This window comes from Mustelus asterias, chromosome 10, assembly GCF_964213995.1.
Source record: "Mustelus asterias chromosome 10, sMusAst1.hap1.1, whole genome shotgun sequence".
Lineage (NCBI taxonomy): Eukaryota > Metazoa > Chordata > Chondrichthyes > Carcharhiniformes > Triakidae > Mustelus > Mustelus asterias.
The window spans coordinates 8,351,877-8,373,580 of NC_135810.1; the positions used below are offsets into that span (position 1 = coordinate 8,351,877).

At 44.8% G+C, this 21,704-nt stretch overlaps 1 protein-coding gene across 1 annotated transcript in view; it reads right to left on the reverse strand.

The window, feature by feature from the left end:
- LOC144499984 (protocadherin-9-like) overlaps positions 1-20,321 on the reverse strand; it is a 303,988-nt gene extending 283,667 nt beyond the window's left edge. Inside the window, exons 1-2 of the mRNA XM_078222720.1 lie at positions 20,292-20,321; positions 19,836-20,037 (exon numbers count right to left, since the gene is read on the reverse strand). Coding sequence (XP_078078846.1) covers positions 19,836-20,037; positions 20,292-20,321 — 232 coding nt within the window. The remainder of the gene's footprint in view (positions 1-19,835; positions 20,038-20,291) is intronic.
- Positions 20,322-21,704: the final 1,383 nt, after the last annotated feature.

A 21,704-nucleotide genomic window follows, 5' to 3' on the forward strand; every position in this document is an offset into this window, starting at 1 on the left:
TGCTATTTAAATAAAGGTTGTTGCAATCCTGTAATGGTCATCATTGATCAATGCATGATGCCAAAGTTTCACTGGAATTTCTTACTGCGAGCTGGTATTCATTCAGGAATCTAGCTCAAAAAGCTGGATATAAATATTATGTTTACATATGCTGTGAGGAGATTGCAGGGGAAAGGAATTCCTGGGGGATATCTGATAGTCTTTTGTGCCTTAATCTGAGCTCACTGGCTGAATTCCCCACATCGCTGAAGTGAAGCAGACAGCTGTGCATTGGAGCTTCTCAAACAGGGAACCTTTCTGACAGCCATTGTAATCTTTGAGTCGAAACAGGGCAGACGTCACGAATTTAAGCACTGCAGTCCATGCGGTTAAGCCGGTCACAGCCCATTTACAATGTCTGCAACTGCTCCTGACTTATTTCATCATCCCTGTGCTCGCTGACCTAAACTGGCTCCCCGTCAAACAGTGCAGCAAATTTAAAATTCACATTCTTGTGTTCAAATCCATCCATGGCGTTGCCCTATCTGTGTAACCTCCTCCACATTTGATAGAATCCCGAGTGCAGAAGGAGGCCATTTGGTCCATCAAGCCTGCACCGACAAGAATCTCGCCAGGGCTCTATCTCCGTAACCCCACATATTTACCCTTCTAATCCCCCTAACATTAAAGGGCAATTTAGCATGGCCAATCCACTTAACCTACACATCTTTGGACACTAAGGGGTAATTTAGCATGGCCAATCCACCTAACCCACACATCTTTGGACACTAAGGGGTAATTTAGCATGGCCAATGCACCTAACCAGTACGTCTTTTGGACTGTGGGAGGAAACCCGGAGGAAACCCACGCAGACAGGGGGAGAACGTGCAAACATCGCACAAATAGTGACCCAAGCCAGGAATTAAACCTGGTTCCCTGGCGCTGTGAAGCAACAGTGTTAACCACTGTGCCGCCCCAGTCATGGTTTCACTGTATTTACAGATTGGCTCAGTGCATAGAATTGACCACAGTCACTGGTTGCTTGCAGGAGGTATTTAGAGTCTTGTAACATCCTTCCTCTCCTCATCAATAGCTTTTTGTTTCTTACTTGACTTTTATGAGGGTTGTCCTTTTTTTGTCTGTTATGGTAAAATAGAGAAACAGAGCATATGATGCTCTGGGGTAACACATGATTCAAGCTTTATACATCAGTGGGTGGTCAAATTAATAATAATCATGGTAGATGATGTTGATCACTGGGGAAAGAGTAAAAGATGAAGGAAGATGTGGGGTAAAAATGAGGGATCTCAATGGCCACTGGATTTAAGTATTGTTTATTAATGAATCACAAGGAGGCTGACATTAACATTGAAATTAAGTTACTATGAAAATCCTCTAGTTGCCACACTCTGGCACCTGTTCGGGTACACTGAGGGAGAATTTAGCATGGCTAATGCACTTAACCAGCACGTCTTTCAGACTGTGGGAGGAAACTGGAGCACCCGGAGGAAGCCCGCGCAGATGCAGGGAGAACGTGCAGAATCCGCACAGTCAATGGCCCAAGCCAGGAATCGAACTCTTGTCCCTGGCGTTGAGAGGCAGCAGTGCTAACCACTGTGCCGCCCCTCTTGGAATCTTTCACAAGTCAACTGAAAAAAGAAACAGGATTTGAGGCCATCTCTCCGTGTAAGGCCATTTTTCATTAACCATAAGTCCTCACAGCTTCAGTGATCTGTCAGGTAACTCTTAAGTGGATCGCTAAAAGATTCTTAGTCCATGAAAACTATTTTGGCTTGAAAGTGGGGAAGGAGAGGCCAAGGACCATTGGCAAGATAGCCAACATATCAACAACGCATGACATGGAATTTACAGTGCAAAAACAGGCCATTTGACCCAAGTGGTCTACACCAGTGTTCATGCTCCAAGTAAACATCCTCCCATCCAGAGGTGGCATTTATGCCATTCCTAGTTTTCAGCAGGATTGAGAAGATGTCAATGCCAGAAATTGCCTGATTTGTACTGACAGGATTTACTTTTCACTTGCACCTTCAGAATTTTGTACAGAAAATTGGGCCCAGCGCTGGCCAATCGGATGGACCTCTCAGCTGTGCAACGAATTCTGGGCTGTTCCCATTTGACATGGGTTCAGGGCATCAAACAGACAGTAAGATGGTGTGGAGACACACAGCTGTGGCACAGCGGGCAGATACTAGGTGGAAGAAATGGAAAACGGCTACATTTTGCAGCGCTAATTATAGAGCCACCGTTATTTTGACAATGACATTCATGATGCAGTATGCAAGAGATCAGTGTCAGATGACCAACAGCCTCTGAGAGAGCAAGACACAGAGCAGTGCACAAAACAGTGAAAATAATATGAGGTCTTAAGACCATAAGATATAGGAACGGAATTTGGCCATTCAGCCCATTGAGTCTGTTCCATCATTCATAGAATCATAGAATCCGTACAGTGCAAAAGGAGGCCATTCAGCCCAAAGAGTTTGCACTGATCACAATCCCACCCACATGTGTAAGCCCACATATTTGCCCTGCTAATCCCCTGACACTAGGGTTAATTTAGCATGGCCAATCAACTTAACCCGCACATCTTTGACTGTGGGAGGAAACCGGAGCACCCAGAGGAAACCCACGCAGACGCGGGGATAATGTGCAAACTCCACACAGACAGTGACCCGAGGCCGGAATTGAACCCGGGTCCCTGGCACCGTAAGGCAGCAGTGCAACTGTGCCACGTGGCATAATTCGACCATGGCAGATATGTTTCTCAACCGTCTTTTCCCCATAAGCTTTGATCTCCTTACCAATCAAAACCTATCTATCTCTGTCTTAAATACACTCCTGGATGTAAAGAAAAGCTCTATCTCCAATTCATTCATAAAGTAAGTGAAACCTCATTAACACACTAATTTCTCTTATCTTGAGGAACAGAACTTTTCATCTAATTTCAGAAATTAGAAGGTTTATGATGAAATTAATAAATTAAGCTAATATTGGGATCACAACATGATCTCTGCGATACAAAAAGTGTTTGTGATAAGTCAACGTTGCTTGGAGTAGACTGCTGCCTGCAATTTCATGATCATCACTTTGTGTTTATCTGAGTTCATACTTTAAACATCAGCAATTCCCATGAGCGTCCTCTGACGGATCAAGAGGGTGGACAATTTTGGTCCAGCTCAGCTTTTCTGATGCCATTCTCAACAAGGTGCCTGGTGAAAGAGCAGCCCTGGGCCACGTCTCCATATGGTCGACTCTGCTCACTGCAAGAAGGTCACTTGGCATCACTTGGCACATGCATACAGAGCAGTGTTGATGAAAGTGCGACAAAGCATCGGGTTCACCAATTGAACAGGTCATGGCACCATTATCAGTGGGTATTACTCCCAACGTTGTGCTGATAGCTTGCAATGTGACATAGAACACCGTGTTCTTTTAGATGGTATATTGCACAGAAATTAAATGATTATTTATAATATACAGAAAATTGATAGACAAACTCCTGTGAGCACACACTTGGGATTGTATTGTCATGAGCTGGAACCCCAGGTAAAATCGTGCAGGTTGGCATGTGTTCAGGATCTGTGAGAGATCACAGCGAGAGCTGAACTTGCACAATGGACAAGAGATATGAAAGGATAAAGCACAGAAGATGGGGCGGCACGCTGGCACAGTGGTTAGCATCACTGCCTCAGGGACCTGAAATCGATCCGGCCTTGGGAGACTGTGTGGAGTTTGCACGTTCTCCCCATGTCTGCATGGGTTTCCTCCAGGTGCTCCGGTTTCCTCCCACACTCCAAAGATGTGCAGGTTAGGCGGATTGGAGATGGTAAATTGCCCCTTAGTGTCCCAAGATACATGGGTTAGCTGGATTAGCCATGGTAAATTGATTTTTAGTGTTCCAAGATGTGTTGGTTCGGTGGACTGACCATGATAAATGCACGGGGTTACAGGGATAAGGCGGGGGCGGGGGGGGGGGGGGGGGGGGGGGGTGAGCTCGTGTAAGATGCTCAATTTGAAGAGTCAGTATAGAGTTGATGGGCTGAATGGCCTCCTTCTGCACTGCTGGGATTCTATGGTTCCACGGTTTTATGTATAGTGGGAGTTGGTAGTAAGGATGGGGCCAATAGATAGAGCCTCACTTTGTACATTCGCTCGCGATTAATTTAGATAGGACATTGGCACTGACTCTCAGAGGGTCACACCGAGGGTGCACAAACAGCACAGGTGGGGAACAGCCCTGGACTGCTGCGCAAACAAGGGCTGTTCTCGTGTTGTGTCGAGCATCCTGGGATGTATTGGGAACATACAAATCACATTGATTTTTGCGGGGGGGCGGGGAGGGAAGGGGATGGAAAGAAGGGAGGGAAAGGGTTATTTTTGATCAGCAGAAATTAGCAAATCCATTCAAGCGATTCATTGAATTTAAAAAGCTGTTCTGGTTCAATAACATATGGGAATAAAGCCGGGTGGGGAGAGGGGGGGGAAGAATTGGAGGACGAACTGAATAATATATTATTGGGATCGGCATAGTCCAGCAATAACACACTATTCATCACGTCATTTAATCTTGCAGTTTAAATAAAAGGCATGCGTTCCAAGTAAAACATTTCTTTAACTGGAACAAATTCACCAGTTCACACATTCAAAGCGGCTGAACAAAATAAAAAAAAACACAGAATTTCAAATACTTTCAAGCAGCAGGTCAAAAGAATTCCATTAAGATTATTAATGCAGCTAGCCCTCTGCTCAGCCCACATGAAAGACATTGCCAAGCCAGAATCGCAAATAAATGGAGTTACTCACTCACAGCAATTTTCATAAAGAAATATGAAAATGATTATCAGACGCTAGGGAATAGACTGTAGACGGGATGCCAATACCTGCTGAGCTCCTTACAGGAAGGAACGATAGTGGAAGGGAAATAGCTGTGTTTATTCACATCTTTCTGTAAGGATTGTGCTTTAACCCCTTGCGGGTTAATGCCACATTCTGGCACATTTTTATTCTTCCAAATCAATGTCACCAAATATCTGTTTCTGTTCCCTACCATTGAAAGAGAAAAACAAGATACTCTTTCGAATCCCCACAGTGCAGAAGGAGGCCATTCAGCCCGTCGCGCCTGCACCGTCAACAATCCCACCCAGGCTCTATCCCCGGAACCACAAGTATTTACCCTGCTAGTCCCCCTTGTTTGAGCCTCAAGGTTGCTGGAGAGTGAAGGAGACATGAGTTCTGATTCTTCACAAAATAGCTTTATTTCTTTGATCCAACTTCACACACAATCCTCCATGAACAAAATAGTACCCCCGTGACCCCTTTATCAATGATTTTTATTGAATAATTGACATCAAATTAGGACTTATTTGGAAGGTCTATTAACCCATTCCTAACACCCCTGACAGTAAGGGGCAATTTCGCATGGCCAATTCACCTAACCTGCACATCTTGGGACTGTGGGAGGAAACCGGAGCACCCAGAGGAAACCCACGCAGACATGAGGAGAATGTGCAGACTCCACACAGACAGTGACCCGAGGCCAGAATTGGCACTGTGAGGCAGCCATGCTCATTACTGTGCCACCATGCCCCCTCTTTGGGGTGCTTGCTTTTTACTTTTATAGTTTTGATTTCCAAACCGCAAGTTGGGGTTTTACAGATGACTATTGTAACCCACATGAGGTAAGGGATGCACGCAGATCGCATCTTAAAGGGATAATCCCTTTTTCAAAAATGTACATATAATTAAAGAAAGCTTCAGTGCAGATGCTCTTGATCCATCACATTGTGCAATAGATCTCTTCACATCAATTATCTGCTCTAATTCCATTCTGCTGATCAAGCACTCACCCCTTTAGTGGTTCTTTCAGAGTGCTGAGAGGGAGGGCAATTGAAGGTGTAAAAACTAAGACTGGCAGATTTTTGTCACAACAGGGGGAGGAGCTATGGGTTATGAAACCAAGCTGGCGCACATGGATTTACCACATAGATAAGCTTTTTTTTAATCCATTCGTGGGACATGGGCGTCGCTGGCTGGCCAGCATTTATTGCCCATCCCTAGTTGCCTGAGAGCAGTTGAGTCAACCACATTGCTGTGGCCCCGGAGTCACATGTCGGCCAGACCAGGTAAGGACAGCAGATTTCCTTCCCTAAAGGACATTAGTGAACCAGATGGGTTTTTCCGACAATCGACAATGGTTTCATGGTCACCAGTACATTCTTAATTCCAGATTTTTACTGAATTTAAATTCCACCATCTGCCGTGACGGGACTTGAACTCAGGTCCCCAGAACATTAGCTGAGTTTCTGGATTAATAGTCTAACAATAATACCACGAGGGCATCATCTCCCCCATGTTTTTAACAAGCACAAGCCGTAGAGTGCCTCAATTTTAAGATCCTCATCCTTTATTTTCAAATCCTCAGATGGTTGCAGTCCTCTCTATTTCTGTAATCTCCTCCAGCAGAATGCCCTCTGAGGTATCTACGCTTATATCATTTTGGCCAGCATCTCCAAATTTAGTCACTCAAACACTGGTGCTTGCGTCTTCAGTTGCCTGGGCCCGAAGCTAAGGAATCCTGCTTTATTTTCAGCCTTTGAACTAACCTTTTTGATTAACCTTTTGGTAACCCTGTCCTTATATCTTCTTAAATGGTTTAGCGGCACATTTTGCACCTTGGGACATTTTATTCAGTCAAATGTGCTGTTTAAACACAATCTCACCATCCCGTTCATGCCACGCTCCTGCTGCATGATGTTGGAGAATTTGGCACCCAGGAAAATCCCATCGGCATGAATGGTGGTGAGATTCTGGAAAGGGTGTTGTTGAATAGTCTATTCCTGTCCCGACTGTAGGGTAAGCGCAATTGGCAAAGTAGGGGTTAATGTGAGAATGAAGAAGAGTCCCAGGCACACTGTGATATGGAGAGTCACAAGATAGTTGACTGCCTGTGGAGTAGACTCTGGAAGGAGTCAACATGAAGACAGCGACCCTTACAGGGCTGCACTGTGGATATGTATTTAGTCATGGACTAGCAATAATCAATTTACGTACAACAATACAAACCTCCTGACCTTTCTGTGAAAACCAAACAACCCTTACAACATCTTTGGTCCTTTACGAATGACTAACTGATTACCTTAAAAACAAGATGTGGAGATGCCTGCGTGAGGTGGGCACAGTAAGAAGTATCACAACACCAGATTAAAGTTCAACGGGTTTATTTGGTATCACGAACTGATGAAGGAGCAGTGCTCCGAACTTTAACCTGGTGCTCTGAGGCTTCTTACTTAAAAAGAAATTCATGGACTCAACTTAAAATATGGCCTGTCCTTTGTTTCGAAACGTTTGCCCATTTTCATTTCTTTGTTGATAAACACACATGATCATGTAAATCGTGCCTAAACCATCAAATTACTCATGTGAGATGCAACTACGCTAAAGCTGAGTGTTCCCTTCCTCCAGAAGATTGCAAAAGTTTGGCAAACGTAGCTGGCACCCCAGTGAAAAAAATAACATTGCGAAAACTTGTGTGTCCTTTGAAGGCATTTCTGCACGATTAACCCCTAACACGGCGACTCGTAACAGGTTCTGAAAACACTGCATGCAAAAGGGCGGCACGGTAGCACAGTGGTTAGCACTGCTGCTTCACAGCTCCAGGGACCTGGGTTTGATTCCCAGCTTGGGTCACTGTCTGTGTGGAGTTTGCACATTCTCCTCGTGTCTGCGCGGGTTTCCTTCGGGTGCTCCGGTTTCCTCCCACAGTCCAAAGATGTGCGGGTTAGGTTGATTGGCCATGCTAAAATTGCCTCTTAGAGTCCTGAGATGTGTGGATTAGTGGGTAAAATATGTAGGGATATGGGGATGGGGCCTGGGTGGAATTGTGGTCGGTGCAGACTCGATGGGCTGAATGGCCTCTTTCTACACTGTAGGGTATCTATCTATCTAAAAGCAAGAAGCATTCCGTGGCTACACATCTCTGTACGTTCCCTGGGCATAATGCGAGTGAACAGAAGCCTCATGTTTACTGGCACTGCTGATTTTGGATGATGGACATCACAAGGATAGCTGGAAGAGGCAAGGGGCTGTCCTACCATATGTACAGGAAATATTTTTCTCTCAAAGGGTCTGTGAAATGAAAGCCTGTAGCATTGTATTCTGAGGCAGTCAGTTCGATGACATTCCATTTTAAGACACTAGCGTGCAACCAGAGATCTACATTTCTCCATACTTAACCACAGATGCTTTCTTTCTCTAAAAGCAACACACATGCAGCATCACCGTGAAAGTTTAAAATAATTCCTCAGCCAGAGAACCAGCAGCTCAATGATAAGCTTGTGCGCTTTTAAAAAAATAATTCTTTCAAAGGATTGAGGTTGTACGGTTGTTTCCCATCCCTAATTGTCCTTAAAATGGAATGGCTTTCTCGGTCATTTCAGAGGGCAGTTAAGAGTCAACCGCATGGCTGTGGATCTGGAGTCACATGGAGACCACACCCATTAATGATGGCAGATTTCCTTCTCTGAAGATTACATTAGTGAACCAGATGGATTTTCATGACGATTGAAGTGGGTTTCCTCCGGGTGCTCCGGTTTCCTCCCACATTCTGAAAGACGTGCTAGTTAGGTGCTGTGACCCGAACAGGTGCCGGACTGCAGCGACTAGGGGAATTCCACAGTAATTTCATTGCATTGTTAATGTAAACCTTACTTTTGACTAATTAATAAACTTTACAACTTGTTTCATGGTCACCATTATAGAGACTAGCTTTGTTTCTTCTTTTTTATTCATTCATGAGATATGGGCATCGCTGACTGGCCAGCATTTATTGCCCATTCCTAGTTGCCCGAGGGCAGTTGAGAGTCAACCACATTGCTGTGGCTCTGGAATCACATGTAGGACAGACCAGGTTAGGACAACAGATTTCCTTCCCCAAAGGATATCAGTGAACCAGATGGGTTTTTCCGACAGTTGACAATGATTTCACGGTCATCAGTAGATTCTTAATTCCAGATGTTTTTATTGAATTCAAATTTCACTAGCTGCCGTGGCAGGATTCGAACCCGGGTCCCCAGATCTGAGTTTCTGGATTAATAGTTCAGTGATAATACCACTCGGCCTCCCCAAAGGATTAACGGATATGAGGGGGAGGGGGATCAGGATATTGAATTTGATGAGCAGCCATGATCAGAATGAATGGCGGGACAGGTTTGAAGGGCCGAATGATCTACTGCTGCTTCTAGTTTCTACGTTTCTTATGTTTCAATTCCCGATTCTATTAACTGAGTTTTGATTCGACCAGCTGCTGTGGTGGAATTTGAACCATTATCTCTGGAACCTTGGCCTGGCCCTCTGGGTGACTAACCCAGTGACATTACCACGACAACATGATCTACCTTCTTGGTTTTTCGCTCTGCCAGAGGGAGGTCAGACCTCAAGCATTCTGTCACAGTGTCGGGCCCATGGATTGGTGAAGCCTGACGCTCCAACAAAATGAGGAAAAGGGAGACTCATACCACTTCACTTTGGCGTCAATTTGGACTTTCAAGTCTGAGATACTTTCAAATGTCAGCATTATATCTTTTCTCTATCACCGGGGAGTATTATTGCACAGAGATAGCGCTTGGTTTAGGATTAATTCATTAAAAAAGCAACAGCACCAGGAATAACACATTTTCCGATCCTTCATGCTAGGATTGCCAACTTTGGCTGGACATATCCCGGGAAGTTTCACCATATGGTCTCTTGTCCCCAAACCCTTCCAGTCAAACAGTCTTTTATCCATCTCCAATATTATTAAACTAAAGTGTTCAAAGAAGACTGAAGAAAAAGGGAATCTTTTAATGTCCCATTGATTTCGTTGCTCAAAGCAGTGCCCTGGAGATAAATCTTTCATTCCTGGAGACTCCAGGACTATCCTGGAAGGTTGCCAACCCTTCTCCAATCCTTTGTGACTTAAACAGAACAAAGCATGTATAATCTCAAATTAAACCGAGTCGCCTGGGTTTTACAAGCCAGGATTCAAGAGATGCATGTGACTGAAGGCATCTGAATCATGGCACGGTGACACAGTGGTTAGCACTGCTGCCTCACAGCACCATGGACCCTGGTTCATTTCTGGCCTCGGGTCACTCTCTGTGTGGAGTTTGCACGTTCTCCCTGTGTTTGTGTGGGTTTCCTCCGGGTGCTCCGGTTTCCTCCCACATTCCAAAGATGTGTGCATTGGCCAGGCTAAATTGACCCAAGTGTCAGGGGGATTAGCAGGGGAAATGTGCGTGGTTACGGGAGTAGGGTCTGGGTGGGATTGCGGTTGACACAGACTCAATGGGCCAAATGTCCTCCTTCTGCACTTTAGGGATTCTATGATTCTATGTCACAAGGCCCAATATGAATGTCATCCTCAATACAATAAACTCTTTGCAACGACCACTCCAACCAATGATTCAGAGGGGGAGTTTTCCCATCCCACCCGGCCACAGGGAGCATAGCAGGCACGGGGGTTTTGGGGGGGGGGGGGGTTTATAACAACAAGTGGCATTTCTTGGCCTTCTCACAGAATTATAGAATCCTTACAGTGCAGAAGGAGGCCATTCGGGCCATTAAGTCTACACCAACTATCTGACAGTGGGGCAAATTTTCCTGTCCCGTCCGCCATGGGAATTGTAGTGGACAGGGAACGGACCATGCAAAGGTCTGTTGACCTCAGGCGGAATTTTCCGGTTTTGGGATGAGTGGGGCACGAAAATCCCACCCAGAGTCTCTTTCTCCTTTGATTCAGATACTAAACACCGGTTTGAAAATGTCATTGTCCTTCCCATTTGATTCCCAACATGGATCACTGTCCATGTGGAGTTTGCACAGTCTCCCTGTGTCTGCGTGGGTTTTCTCCAGATGCTCCGGTTTCCTCCCAGAGTCTGAAAGACATGCTGGTTAGGTGCATTGGCCATGCTAAATTCTCCCTCAGTGTACCTGAACAGGCGCCGGAGTGTGGCGACTCGGGGATTTTCACAGTAATTTCATTGCAGTGTTAATGTAAGCCTACTTGTGACACTAATAAATAAACTTAAACTTAAAACGTCCCTGCAAAAAACAAGCAGCCTGCGTAAACATTTAGGTGTGTGAATGAACATTGCCCATCAAATAAAACAATTTGCACAGCCATATGCATTAACGCTAGGACTCAACCTGTACAATCTTGATTGAAGCTAAAAGGATAGTCTTAAGTTGAACTTAGCCCAATCCCCGTGGAGCTATAAGCGAGGCTAGAAAGAGAAGCCGTACATGTGAATGAAAGTATGACCACAGCAATCATATGCTGATGTCCTCGGATAATTTAACAACTCTCCCTCGAGGTGCAGTAAATCAATTTTCAATCTGCAAGTAATGTGTTCTGAGGAAGTCAGTCGAAAATTAGTCAATTTGACTGTGGGGAAGGAGCAACTTAAAAAAAAATCTAAAACCTTCACCCTGGTTAGCAAGCTTCTGCCAGCAAATATATCAGGCATCAGTAAAAATGAGTGTGTTCGCCGAGTACCCTTTTACTTGATAGATCTGAGGTGCAACCGAGCCAATACTGATGGCGCAAACAGTTCCTTTCTTTCCCCGCTGCCAGGTTTCTAAGTAAAATAAGCTTTGGCAGTTGTGAAGCTGGTTTATGGACACAGAGCCAACATTTAAATAGTCAATTATAGTTTGTCATTTTTTGACATTAATCAGGTAGGCTCACTCACAGGCCACAAGGACACTTGGTGCAAAAAACCGGAATCATTCAAAGAAGGAAAGGCTAATATTTATATGGCGCCTTTTACGTCTTCAGCACACCCCAAAACACTTCACAAGCCAGTGAAATACTTCTTCAAATGTAGGAAACAAGGCAGGAAAATCAGCAGTCAGCAATTTTCCACAAACAGCAATGTAATGAGAACAAATATTGGCCAAGACAAGAGGCTCCCTCTTTTCTTCCAAATTGGGCCATAAGATCTGTCACGCCCACCTTAGAGGGCACATGGAGGCCTCAGCTTAGTATCTCATCTGAAAGTTGGCCGCTTTAATAGTGCGGCACTCCCTCATTTATGGGTCAGCCCAGATTCTGGGCTTTAGCGACATGGAGCGGGGTTTAAAACCACACTCTTCTGATCGAGCCGTGGCTGCCACCAATCAGAAAGTGTTACTCCTCAGGGGTTTACTGCTGAGAATCCTTTACCCAAATAATGTTATGAAACTCTACTCGGCATCTGGTGCAGCCTGGACCTAACCTGTAGACACTCAGTGCCATGTCAGAAACTCATCCCACTTCCTGACAGTGCTGTCCCTTAAAATTAATTGATCCAAAAATTGGATGAATCTAAATATCGTTGTTGCAGCTGAATGCATGTTAGCATGCTCAAATGCCTGCTTTTTGACCTCACCCCCACCTTGGCACACAAGAATCTCCATGTCCAGTGAAAATTAACCCCCTCCCCCTCCATAGTCAAAACTTCAGACAATCATACACAGGGGCAAGTGGAATGGGCAACAGAGTGCACATCCCATGGACCACTGAGAATAAGGTCAGACAAATCACACGAAACAATCAAAAAAGACATGGGGGAACAGAGTATTTGTAATGCATGGAGCAGGGTAAGAGGAAGATGGATTATTACTTAAAAACCGGCATTCAAAAACATTTTCAAACTGGGAAAGTGCTCTCTATCCCCAACCCGCACTTAGAGGATCTTTCAAAACCATAGAGGCTTCTTCTGGTGCTCATGAAGTAACAGAAATCCTCTGAGATGGGTTCAGTTCGTATTTCTCATATCAAAACAAATCATGTTACAAATGTATTACAGGTACCTGTAGAGACTCTGTACAACTTATTAGATGATGAAGACATGTACACTGCAAGACAGAAAACAGTTTCAATACCTTAGGGTTTCACCTCATGCAAGGGTCAAATAAAAAACACCGTTTGAGTCTTCAGTCTAAAGATTACTGTCAATGATGTTATCACATTCTTAACAGTGGCAGGACAGCTGCCTCTTCATTACTTTAATGGACACCTTAAACAATTAGTTTTAAATGAGCCAACACCTCCATTAAAATAATAGTAAGGTATGCAAAATAAGTAATTGAAGTGTTGCTTTTGGTAACGTCAGCATGTATATAATGTTTAACCTGAAATGTTTAATCAATCAACAACAGTAAAATACCAAACTTTCTTACAAGAGAACATGATGTGCATTTGATTAACTTCATCCCATTTCCATTCCCCACTTTTCCACCATCATCTAACAGCAACCACAGTTCTCAGGCCTGTTTCTGCTTCCAGACGGCAATTGATTTCCAGAATCTCGTCCAAGAACTGTCAGATCATGGCACTGTCAGATCGTGTGCCAATCACAAAATGATTGTTTCAGTGGTACATGAGCGGGGTGTAGTAGGACTTAGGCTCAGGAGTAGGCCATTCAGCCCTTCCAGCTTGCTCCGCTATTCAATAAGATCAAGGCTGATCTAGCTATGTCTCAACTCCAGTTTCTTGTCTGCTTCAGATAACCTTTGATTCACTTGTCTCTTAGAAATCTATCTATCCAGCTCAGCCGTGAAGAAAGCGAATGGCCCAGTCTCTACTGCTTTCTGGGGAACAGAGTTCCACAGACTATCAACCCGCTGAGAGAAAAAAGAATCTCCTTATCTCTATCTTAAAATCTTAGAAACCCAACAGCACAGAAAGAGGCCATTCGGCCCATCGAGTCTGCACCGACCACAATCTCACCCAGGCCCTACTCCCATATCCCTACATACTTACCCACTAATCCCTCTAACCTATGCATCCCAGGACACAGTAAGGGCAATTTTAGCATGGCCAATCAACCTAACCCGCACATCTTTGAACTGTGGGAGGAAACCAGAGCACCCGGAGGAAACCCACGCAGACACGAGGAGAATGTGCAAACTCCACCCAGACAGTGACCCGAGCCGGGAATCGAACCCAGGTCCCTCGAGCTGTGAAGCAGCAGTGCTAACCACTGTGCTACCGTGCCGCCCTCTAAGAGGGAAACCTCTTATTCTTAAACTTTATCTCCTAGTTCTAGTCTCTCCCCCACAAGTGGAAACATTCTTTCGGTATATTAGGATCAATTCCCCTCAGGACCTTATATGTTTCTGTAAGATCACTTCTTATTCTTCTTAACTCCAGTGGGTATAGGCCCAACCTGTTTGACCATTCTTCATAAGAAAAGCCCCTTCCATCTCAGAAATGAGTCAAGTGACCCTTCTCAGAACTGCTTCTAATGCATTTATACCCTTTCTCAAATAAGGCGACTAAAACTGTACACGGTATTTCAGATCTGGTCTCACCGAGGTTTGTACAGCTGCAGTAAAGGTTTGCAACTTTTATAGTCCATTTCCAGCACTCTATTTACCTTCCTAATCACTTGCTGCACCTGCGGGTTAACATTTTGTGATTCATGTAAAGGCTAGGACACCCAGATCCCTCTGTGCCACCAGGTTTCACAATCTCTCTCCATTTAAATAATATACTGCTTTTGTAATCTTCCAGACAAAGTGGTCCCACATTATACTCCATCTGCTAATCTTAAAAATAGGAAGTGTTTCTAATATGGCACAGCGTTGGCATCAAATTCTTCCAGATTGGGTCCAGACTTTACTGGATGTTTAATGACATGGTTTTATTATTATTACAAGTAAACTTTGTAACTTAAAATGGTGCTAAATTCTCTATGACAGGGATAGCATCACAGCGTTATTACCAGCCACCCACTCCGGCTTTGAATGTGGATAAGGTTTACTGATGCCCAATAGAGACTTGAGCTCTCACTTTATGCTTCCAAACAGTTGGTGTGGCACACCAACGGGCAAACCCTGGTAGCTCTCCTCAGCTGACGAGGGTACCATCCGCTTTGTTTGGTGTTGATAGGGAATATCACCCCTCTAAATTTGTGAAGTCTAAAACGGTGGAAGAAGCAGGTGATCCAAGCAAGAGGTAAATGTTTTTGGAAGGTGGTCACCAGCCAGATGTGTGACACATCCATGGCATTCTCCCAATGATGCGGACTTGTGGCCAGTCACCTCCGAAAATATCCAGATCACACAGTGGCACAGTGGTTAGCACTGTTGCCTCACAACGTCAGGAACCCGGGTTTAATTCCCGGCTTGGGTCACTGTCTGTGCGGAGCCTGCACGTCCTCCCCGTGTCTGTGTGGGTTTCCTCTGGGTGCTCCGGTTTCCTCCCACAGTCCGAAAGAACTGCTGGTTAGGGTGCATTGGCCATGCTAAATTCTCCCTCAGTGTTACCCGAACAGACGCCGGAGTGTGGCAACTAGGGGATTCTCACAGAAACTTCACTGCAGTGTTAATGTAAACCTACTTGTGACACTAACAAATATACTGTAAAACCTTCAAACAGATCTTACCAAGTATGACCCCATACTTAGCAATGAAACCTAATCACAGTGAGGCGATTGCTTACAGTATTGTTACTGCTTCTGAGGAAAGTTTCCATAGTTTGGGCCTATTCTCATTGGAGTTCAGAAGAATGAGTCGTGAACTTATTGAAATATATCAGATTCTGAGGGGCTTGACAGGGTGAGTGCTGAGAGGATGTTTCCCCTCATGTGGGAATCGAGAATTAGAGGGAGACATAGTTTCAAAGTAAGAGGTTTCCCATTTCATAGAATCATAGAAACCAAATGTAATGTTGTCATTTATCTCAAGAGGCTTGGAATACAAAAGCAGGGATGGACTTCTGAGGCTTTATAAAGCACTGGTTAGGCCCCATTTGGAGTACTGTGAGCAATTTTGGGCCCCACACCTCAGGAACTGGAGCGGGTCCAGCGGAGATTCACACGGATGATCCCGGGAATGGTAGGCCTGACATACTATGAACGTCTGAGGATCGTGGGATTGTATTCGTTGGAGTTTAGGAGGTTGAGGGGAGATCTGATAGAGACTTACAAGATAATGAACGGCTTAGATAGGATGGACGTAGGGAAGTTGTTTCCATTAACAGGGGAGACTAGGACGCGGGGGCACAGCCTTAGAATAAAAGGGAGTCACTTTAGAACAGAGATGAGGAGAAATTTCTTCAGCCAGAGAGTGGTGGGTCTGTGGAATTCATTGCCACAGAGGGCTGTGGAGGCCGAGACGTTGAGCGTCTTCAAGACAGAAATGGATAAATTCTTGATTTCTCGAGGAATTAAGGGCTATGGGGAGAGAGCGGGTAAATGGAGTTGAAATCAACCATGATTGAATGGTGGAGTGGACTCGATGGGCCGAATGGCCTTACTTCCGCTCCTATGTCTTATGGTCTTACACTACAGAAGGAGGCCACTTAGACCATTGGGTCTACACTGACAACCCCGTAACCCCATATATTTACCCCACCAAATCACTCTAACCTATGCATCCCAGAACAACAAGGGGCAATTTAGCATGGCCAATGCACCAAACCCACACATCTTTGGACTGTGGGAGGAAACCGGAGCACCCGGAGGAAACCCACGCAGAATGGGGAGAATGTGCAAACTCCACACAGACAGTGACCGAAGCTGGGAATCGAACTCGGGTCCCTGGAGCTGTGAGGCAGCAGTGCTAACCACTGTGCCACGCATTTAAGATGATGAGGAGGAATTTCTTCCCTCAAGGGGTTGTTAGTGTTTGGAATTCTTCCCATCAGCAAGCCTGGGTCACTGAATATATTTGAGGGCGAGTTTGATAGATTTTTGATCTATAAGGGAGTCAAGAGTTATGGGCGACAGGCAGGAAAGTGGAGCTACTGACATGGGATGATAAGGTGGCACAGTGGTTAGCACTGCTGCTTCACAGTGCCAGGGACCCGGGTTCAGTTCCGGCCTCGGGTGACTGTCTGTGTGGAGTTTGCGCATTCTCCCCATGCCTGCGTGGGTTTCCTCTGGGTGCTCTGGTTTCCTCCCACAGTCCAAAGGTGTGCAGGCTAGGTTGAATGGCCGTGGTAAATTGCCCCTTAGTTTCAGGGGGACCAGCAGGGTAAATACGTGACGTTAGGGGGATAGGGCCTGGGTGGATTGTGGTCGGTGCAAACTTGATGGGCCGAATGGCTTTCTTCTGCACTGTAGAGATTCCATGATTCTCTGAGTTTAGCTATGATCTTATTGACTGTGTGACCCCCTCTTCCTATATCCTATGTACATATGTGGATGTGACTGGAGCAACACCGCATCCAACCCTTGGTTAGAGGAAAGAATCTGAAGAAGACCCTTCCTCATCATTTGATTTACAGCCCACACTCTGCTTGGATGAGTAGTCGGTGCCAGCACTGAACTACACAATCAGTTATTATTACTGCTCTCCAACCTCAAATGTTCCTGATGGGACCGTCCTCATTTTACATCAACCACTTGTTTGTCATGGCCTCTGAATATTTAAATACATCTCCATGAAAACCCTCATTTTCTTTTGGAATTTTAAGCAGTGAATTCTCTCCTGGTTTCACCAGTGTTTCTCAACATCACTGTTCCAACTCTCACAATCCTGTTACTGCTGAAAAAATGATGAAAGGCTCACTTAAACTGTCAAAAAAAATTGAAACATATTTTACGGACGCGACACAAATTGGGGAACAGTGGTTTAAACAAAAATAAATGGCACGTCAAGGTCAATCTTACTCACTCACTCATGCAGCGCAGTCTCTGGCTCTTGGTGGATTGTTATGAACAAACTATTTCTCTCTAAAGTGTACCCTTTATTTCCTTTTGCCGTTACTATAATGCCACATGTCAAATATGCCACAGTTAACTTTAAGGAAAGACGGCAGATCCATGGAATTTCCAGTCTCACTGAGCCAGTATATTTTAAAATGCTCAGCGCGCGCATTCAAATTCCCTTTTTCTAAATAAAGGAAAGAAAAAGAAAACATTTAAAAGCAAGCAAAAAAAAATTCCTGCACGGGCATCTTGTTGCCCTTGAATCCTCGCTATGTTTTTACATTTGATATGGGAATGCTGCATCCCCCCCTGCCCACCTCACCCCTCAGCCCCCACCAAGTGGGAATGCCACATTCCACGCCCATCCCTCCCACACCAACCATCACTGGGACCACTGACATCACTGGGACCACTGGCATCACTGGGACTAATGCCATCACTAGGATCAATGACATCACTGGGACTAATGACATCACTAGGACCAATGACATCACTGGGACTAATGACATCACTGGGACTAATGACATCACTGGGACCACTGACATCACTGGGACCACTGACATCACTGGGACCACTGACATCACTGGGACCAATGACATCACTGGGACCAATGACATCACTAGGACCCATGATATAATTGGACCAATAATATCATGGGGATCAATGACATCACTGGGACAAATTATATCACTTCGCCACTGACATCACTGGGTTTACTGGGACCACTGACATCACTGGGGTTACTGGGACAAATTACATCACTGGGGACCAATGATATCATGGAAACCAATGACATCATTGAGACCCAGTGACTTCATCAAAGCTAATGACAATGGTCATATATGTGGAGTTCCAACAGGAACGGGATGGCAGTGACAAATAACAGGAAGCTTCACGCAGATATTTTTATGAAAGAAAGTAAACAAGCTCCTGCTACGCTAACTGCGATCTGCTAACTTACCACAGATCAGGGCTCAAACCTGACACCTTCTGTGTCATTATGACATGGAGACAGAAACTCTACTTTCAGCTCACTGAGGAGGGTGGAACGATGATGCTACCAAGAGGTACAAGGCAGGGAACCAATCCTTTAAACTTGCGTGGAACCTGCAAACTATCACATTGTACAGCTTTGAAATTTAATCAGCACGAGACAGTTCAAATGAGCTGAAATCAAGTCTCGATAGGCAACAAGTGGATCATTTACTGCTAATGACTTAACCACGATTCATGAATACATTAAAAGCAGCACCAGAACAAGATTCATGACAGCTTATTCATGTTTAGCCCAGAATAAGTATCCAAAAAGCTGACAGCAAATATCGGGTTGCAAAAGCCAATTCACCATTAAAAAAAAACATTACAATGCAAGGAGACCATCCCCAGAATCAGTGGTGTCAGCATAAAAGAGAAATCACCAATCAGTGGAAGGTGGTATCCAAAAGTCAATGTATCTTCCTAAAATATACAAATAGTCAAAATGTTTATGGTATTCTCTTGTTGGTATAATGTAGCACAGTTCCAAAAGGAAGAAAAACACACAGCGAGTAAATCTGGAGCACAGTACCCTGTTTAATGATGCGAATATTGGGAGAAATGCAGAAGTGGAGTTCCTCCTGCAGCAAAGAGTGGAGGTTTGCCTGCTTTACTCCCTGCTTAATGAGCCGCTAATCAAATTCCAGGCACTCACAGCTCCAAACCCCCGTACGATTTCTGAGAACGAGATGGTGCGGGTCATTAACTCGGGAGAAAAGCAGACAGTCTCCAGTTAAACATTTCTACTGGAAGAGGCATCTCACTCCCTTTAAAGTTTGGCAATAAAACATCAATTACCACCGCCCCCCCAGCACCCACCTCCATCCCCCCCAGCACCCACCTCCATCCCCCTCACCGTCTTTATGCTGTGCAGAAACAAAGGTTTAATAATATTGCGTTGCAGCCAATAAAACCTGCAGCAGCTCCACACACAGTTTTCTGGGCGCATTCAAAATCAAAAAGGAAGGTGATCAGAATCAAAACTTTGAGCTCAGGGCCCTTGGATGGTGTGGGGCGCTGTGGGTTAGCTCTGAAAGCCAACGTGGGCAAGGTTAGGTACATTTCCAGTTCACAACAGCCACATCCGGAAAGGAGAGAGAACAAAAGAAAATGGTGGTCACTTACTAGAATTTGGGTCAGAGTTGCCGTCGGCCTCGGTCCTCTTGTCTGGGGAAGCCTGCTCGTAGAACTCGTCCTGCGGCTGAACCAGAGGGAGAGGGTGTGAGATCAGCGTGCCACCACTTACTGGTTCATGGTCTCCTAAACCACTATCACTGCAGCTTTCCTGGGAGCCGTCGGGCAGGTGAAATGTAACGCGGCGCTGAGACTAGAAAGAAGGGCAAAGAACATGGAAGTTAACGCTCTTCTTTGCTTTATCCCTCACCCCCCAACTTTGGACAAATTATCGTGGGTTTTTCAGACACCCACACCCTTACCCCTAATCAGGATTACAGAGTCAATTGGTGCCCGTTCTGTCTACAACAAGCTACCATCGCAGACAGAAAGGATTCACCAAAAGCACAATTCTAGATTCAAATATTTCGCAATGTAAAACGCTCTTATTAATATTGTTTCATTCACGTGTTTTCTATAATGTCGGAACAGCAACATGCATTACTATGACACCTTGAATGTTGTAAAGTGTCCCAAGGTACTGAAGCACACTATGTAAAATGGACCCCAGTTTTTGTTAATGTCAGAGGAAACATGTCCCTTCCTAAACAGAGCCGAACTACAGACGTTATAGGATGATGCAGATGTAGACCTGACAGTTGTTGTAAGATACCCAAAGATCACATCTAGAGCTTACATTTACATAGTGCCTTTAACACAGCAACAATTCCCAAGGTGCTTCACACAAATATTATCAGGTAAAATGTTGGAGCAGGTATTAGTCAGGAGACTTTAAAAGCTTGGTCAAAGGGATACGTTTCAAAGAGCATCTTAAAGCAGTGGAGAGAGAATGGCAAAGAGGAAATTCCAGATGGGATGTGTTCTTTTTTAGCAGGGTTGCACAGAAAATCCCTCTATGAATGATTTTCAGCATAGATTAAACCATAAGACATTGGAGCAGGAGTAGGCCATTTGACCCATCGAGTCTGCTCTGCCATTCAATGAGATCATGACTGATCTGGTATGATAATCCCCAACTCCACTTCCCTGTCTTATCCCCATAACCTTTGATTCCCTTCCTGATTAAAAATCTGTCTCTCTCATACACTTAATGACTCAGCCTCTGCAGCTCTTTGCAGCAACAAATTCCACAGATTTCCTCCCCGCTGAGTGAAGAAATTCCTCCTCGTCTGTTTTAAATGGACAACTCCTTATTCTGAAATGATGCCCTCTGGTCCTAGACTCTCCCAGAAGAGGAAGCATCCTCTCAGTATGCCCCTGTCAAGCCCCTGAGAATCCGATATGTTTCAATAAGGTTGCCTCTCATTCTTCTACATGCTGTTTCCGGGGATGCACACCGAGACAAATATCAACTGCTGCTGGAGGGTCATCAACTCGGTGAAGGACGCTCTTTGGTCCGCCCGAAACTTGCTGATCTTCCAGTGCAAAGATTTGTCCTCGACTGAGTGTTGCAGACCGGCACATTTCAAGGTCTAGGACTAGTGCTGAGGGGCGCTCTCAAGCTGTGGCAGCCGCCGCAAAGGCACGGGAAAGGCCACTGTTTAAAGCCTTTCAACCAAAGCAGACTGAGGGGCCAGTAACTGCAAAAAACTCTCGGACTGCGTAACTGTGTGCAACTCTGTAAAAGCAGCACACAGTGAAATGTGACGAATGTGTACAGTTTGTTGAAAAACTGAAATGTAATGTCTGTAACGTCTTGGAACTGAGCACTGTCAAATATTGAAGTTAAGGAAATTGTAAATATGACTGTTTTTTGCACTGTTTGTAATGATTGGAAACGTCGTTTCTGTAATGGTTTATTTCAGAGTATTTATGAATAAAGTATATTTTTAAAATAAAAAAAACTCCAATGAGTACAGG